The 5000-nt window shown below is 38.2% G+C and overlaps 1 protein-coding gene across 7 annotated transcripts in view; it reads right to left on the reverse strand.

Annotated features, from left to right (window-relative positions):
* The window catches only part of LOC114566815 (complement C1q tumor necrosis factor-related protein 3), a 35614-nt gene that overhangs the window by 1229 nt on the left and 29385 nt on the right, over positions 1–5000 (reverse strand). For all 7 annotated transcript variants that reach the window (XM_028595584.1, XM_028595581.1, XM_028595587.1 and 4 more), the window contains 2 exons: positions 4948–4998; positions 3857–3931 (listed from right to left, as the gene is read on the reverse strand). In XM_028595584.1, coding sequence (XP_028451385.1) covers positions 3857–3931; positions 4948–4998 — 126 coding nt within the window. The remainder of the gene's footprint in view (positions 1–3856; positions 3932–4947; positions 4999–5000) is intronic.

Below are 5000 nucleotides of genomic sequence, written 5' to 3' on the forward strand. Positions count from 1 at the left end.
GGGAGATAGAGAGACAGAGATAGAGAGACAGAGATAGAGAGAGAGAGCGAGAGAGAGAGCAATGTTATTTTAAAAATCATCAAAAATTAAACTGATCATTTTGAGTCCTATGTTATCAAAGTGTTTAATTTAATTAATTAATAAAATTAATTTAATTTACTACATTTCTAACAAGGTTTAGTATTTAGAAAGCAAGACGTGTTTAAAATAAAAACAGAATATTTAATAATTAATTGGCTTTTGAGAATGTTATATTAATGGGATCATACATAATCAGAATTAAGTCAAAATTAATAGATTTGGATTTGAATCAGGATATTTTCATGTACAGGTGTCAAGATTTTGACCCTTCTCTGTAAATGTATTCAGTTCAGTTTCAGTTAATTCACACATCATCTTCATGTCTTTAAGACTCAATTTCAGAAGATACAAGTGTTCATATGTAGAATGTGTGAAATGCAGAACCCTAAAGATGCTACTAAAAGCTTTTTGAAGAGGGCAGAATAACATTTATAACAATAACAAACAAAATCTCCCAAAAAATGGCAAAACCATAAAAATATTATATCTGCAAGCAGCATTTCCCTCGCACCTCCTTTCTTTTTTGACATTAAATGTTGTACCAAATATAGGGGGGGTGGGGCTAATCATCACCAATGATAAGGGAACTCTCTGCTGAGTTCAATGATACATTACACAAGACTCTACTTTAAATGTGTCAATATGCCTGTAGGAGCCATACATTGGGTTTGATTAGTCTTTTATGGTCTTTCCTCTTTTTTGCACTGTAGTGTATGTGCACGCGCTTAGTGACATCGTTGGTTACTGTGGGTGTCACCACGGAGTGTGGTGACTGTGTGTGTGTGTGTGTGTGTGTGTGTGTGTGTGTGTGTGTGTGTGTGTGTGTGTTCACGTGGAGGGGTTTGCCTGGTGTTGGGATGATGGCTGTATGGTGAGCACGTGGGGAGAAACTTTCTGCTGACAAAAATTGCGGCATATAACCTTAGAAACTAATCCAAATGCCGCAGCAGGCTAACACATGTGGGTTTACACTGAAGACGCATCACGCGTCACCATTGTCGTCTTCCGTTACTGCACTGTCTGAGATATCTTTGCACGGCTTATGAAATGCATCAATTCAAGTAAGTGCTGTTTCTTGCTTAGCTTGTGAAATGGATCAATAAAGACATTACATCAAGTGCAATGGTTCAGTTTGGTTCGTACAAACTTGTAATGGTTCAGTCATATTGACATGTTTGTCTTCCAACCTACAAAGTTTGGGCTGCCTATGAATTAATGTCCAAATATTGCTTGCCAGATAATGTGATTTTCAGGCTGTAAAACTTTAGTAATTTCAATGGCTAAAAATATGAAGACATAGGATTTGAACAGAAATATTTTACAGGCCTTGGTTTTGGGACACATTCTTGATATAGACAAGTTTTGAACTAAATCTGAGAAAGTGCAACAACAACCTGTAATTCTATTTTAACCCAGAAGACTCTGACAGTGCACAGGCACCTGCCTGATAAATAGACTATATTAATTGAAAACAAAAATGTATTTCATTGCCAAGACATATACATTTATCTACTGGAATAGAGCAGTGTAAATATTGCATAAGGCCATCCTCAACCTTACAGTAGGCTACTTGTATGACATGATTTCTTTTCATCAATCAGCGATTGTTGTTATGCACTGGGCTAACGTTTGCAGGTTTTAATTTGCGTGTAGTTAACGTTACAGTTACTGTGATGTAACTTTGGCTATGTTCACTGCATATTCCACAAATGAACGTGCCATAACGGACATGCAATACTAACATTACATTATCACACCATGTACTCTCGGCGTAAACAAATAGGCGCTAACTGGCGCTAACGTGTACAGTAGGCTACAGTTTGCTTATGTGACCAATCGGCTATCCTAACCTTAACCTCTCGAGGTGAAATGCCTTACTCCAACCAATCAAGATGCTTCCTAGGGCGGGTCTTGGCGTGGCGGCAGATCACAGTCACACAGCGAGCAGCTTTAATTTTAGGCACTCCAACATTTTTTTTCTCCATTTAATAAACAAACTATTCAGTAAGTTAGGTATTTGTTTTGAAAGATATTCAGTTACAATTTCCAGCATTTTCAAGCATTTTATAAAAAATTCAAGCACTTTTCAAACCTTGAAAACACAACATCAAAATGCAAGCATTTTCAAGGATTTCAAGCACCCGTACGAACCCTGTTTTAATAACTTTTCATCTTTAACGTCTTGAGATAGCACAGAAGAAGTTTGAATGTTAGATGCGTGTTTTTTGTATATTTGTGTGTGTAGATTTCTCCTAAATCTACCAGAAGTTAGAAGTGTTGGGCCACCATGGTTTTATTTGGTAAAAATGAAATGTCTCGCTGTAAATCTCTCAGCAACAGAAGCAGCCGGCAGCAAGAACAATGGGCCTCATTCACCAATATCTTCCTAAGTTTTCTCTTAAATATGTTCTTAAGAAGGTTTCTAAGAAAAGTTTACGCCGGATTCATGACGTGTTCTTAAACAGCAGATTTGTTCGCCCCTGTGTTTTTAGGATTGATGAATCCCACGTCTTCATAACTGAAAGCGCGTGCCAGTTGTTCCTAATTAGCATAAGAAAACGCCCCAAAAATTCCCATATAAGGACATGACACTTCCTGTGCACCTCCTGGGAGACAGGTTGTCGGAGATTGTCGGAGCGGCGGTGGAGGAAGTACTGAATCTCAGTACTTAAATAAAAGTACAAATAACAAGAGACATATTTACTTTAGTAAAAGTAGAAGGTGTCCACAACCACAAACAAGGCCTGGCTTTTTAAAAGAAGTTCCTGTCCTAACCATGAAACGGAAATATGTTGTTAGAATCAGAATGCGGTTGGTTTTATTCATCGATGTATTTCATTTTCTTTAACCGTGCAAGTAAGCAAATAAAGTGTGAAGCAGCGGACATGGGGAGATGTGAACAGGTCCAGCAAAATAAATAAGATATGAACGCGTCTTACGCAGCCTGGCGGAGGAGTAAACGACGCTGTGGTGAGAAATAGATATAGCAACTATGATTTAAAATAATAAAAACAAACGTTTTCATTTTCACTTTTACCGGAGGCTGTATTACCGAGGGTCAGCGGCGCTGCGCCCGGGCTCTGCAGCACCGGAGCCGGCTTGGATCAGCGGTGCCCCATATATACAGTATCTATGGCAACCCATATATACAGTATCTACGGCAACCCATATATACAGTATCTACCGCAACGGAAGATTGTAGAAATGTAGTGGAGTAGAAAGTATAGATAATTGCTGCAAAATGTAACAAAGTAAAAGTCAAAAGTACGATATGCACTATTGATTCTACTTAAGTAAAGTACAGATACGTGAAAAATGTACTTAAGTACAGTTAGGACGAATTTGTACTTTGTTACATTCTACCACTGCATTTTGGCCATATTAATAGCGATCAATCACCAAATAACGCAGGATTTAATCAGTTTAATTGCTGATGTAAACTGCAGTGTTAGTGTTTTTTTGCATAATATGATTTATTTTTCAACAAATGATCAGAAATACATTACAGTACAATACAATACTATTATTGTAAACGACTGTAGAATTAAATAAAATGCAGTAAGCAATCATTTGGAGCAAATTGTCATCACTCAAATATGCGTAAGAGTGCTTTTCAGTGTTCGTAGATTTTGTTCTTAGCTAAGAACAAATCCAAGTTAAGAAAACATTAGTGAATGCCAGAATCTTCGTAAAAAAAGTGCGTAAGAAGGGTTTAAGAACACATTTCTTCGTAAGAACAGTTGGTGAATGAGGCCCAATGATCAGAGAACAATACCTAGCTGTTGTTGATTAAGCTTGTTCACTTCAGTCTTCAGGTTGTTCACTTCAGTCTTCTGCTCTGCTGTTTGTTCTGCAAAATCAGAGACAAAACTGTGTCAGCTTCTTTTCACTGCAGCTTGAGTTTCTTTGTAAATTTTCCTAGACATGCAAAGATAAGTGTATTAGTCATCAACTATTAAATAAATCTCCAAGTCTTCTGATAATCGATTAATCAGTTTGAGCATTTATTTCTGCTATGATACGGTGTAAAACAACAGTGGTTTCTAGAGACGGCTTCACTACTGTATGTTGAGTCTCTATTTGGAGCCCACTCTCACTCAAAAACATACAAATAAAACAGGTTTACACTTTGAAAATACGTGCAATGTGTACAGTAGATACTGTACGTGGAGCGCTCCAATTACATTAATTTAGACCGGTGCGTTCATAGTATAAAGGGACGCGGGACCGCGTAAGGAGGTTGGTTGGGGTGGTGGATGGGTAAAACACAGGACTTTCACGGGTGAGATCAGGGTTTGTGTCCCGCGTGTGGCGATTTTCAGCCTTTTTGTTAAGCCGTGTATTAGCGTGTTTTAGTGGTTATGTGCTGTGTTTTTGTGACTTTCTCATGTTTTTTTGTTAAGCCTTCCCCGATGTTTCTTCCCTAAACCCAACCGTTTATCAGCGTGTTTTTGTGACTTTTTTGTGTTACTAAAGCCTTTCCCTGCATTCTTTTCCTAAACCCAACCATGTTTTCTTTTTTTTTTGTGTGACGCTGTTGTCGCGTTAACACACAACGTGGCGACGCAAGCGGGGTGCATATAAAACGCACCGGTCTCCCTTACTGTAATTGGAGCGCTCCACGTATCTACTGTACGCACAATTTTACTTTGGCATACACATTGCACGTTTGTAAACCCGTGTTATTTGTACGCTTTTGAGTGAGACCGGGTTGCTATTTGCAGCAACGTCATTTCTACCTTCAGTTGAACAAACAAGGAGAAATAATGCACTGATTAATCCGTCATGAAAATAATCAGTAGTTGTGATGAAATGTCTTGCTGTCAAAAGCAGCCGGCAGCAAGAACAATGATCAGAGAACAATACCTAGCTGTTGTTTCTTCAGATTCTCCAATTCAGTCTTCTGCTGTACTTGTTCT

The sequence above is a fragment of the Perca flavescens genome, chromosome 13 (assembly GCF_004354835.1).
Source record: "Perca flavescens isolate YP-PL-M2 chromosome 13, PFLA_1.0, whole genome shotgun sequence".
Taxonomy (NCBI): Eukaryota; Metazoa; Chordata; class Actinopteri; order Perciformes; family Percidae; genus Perca; species Perca flavescens.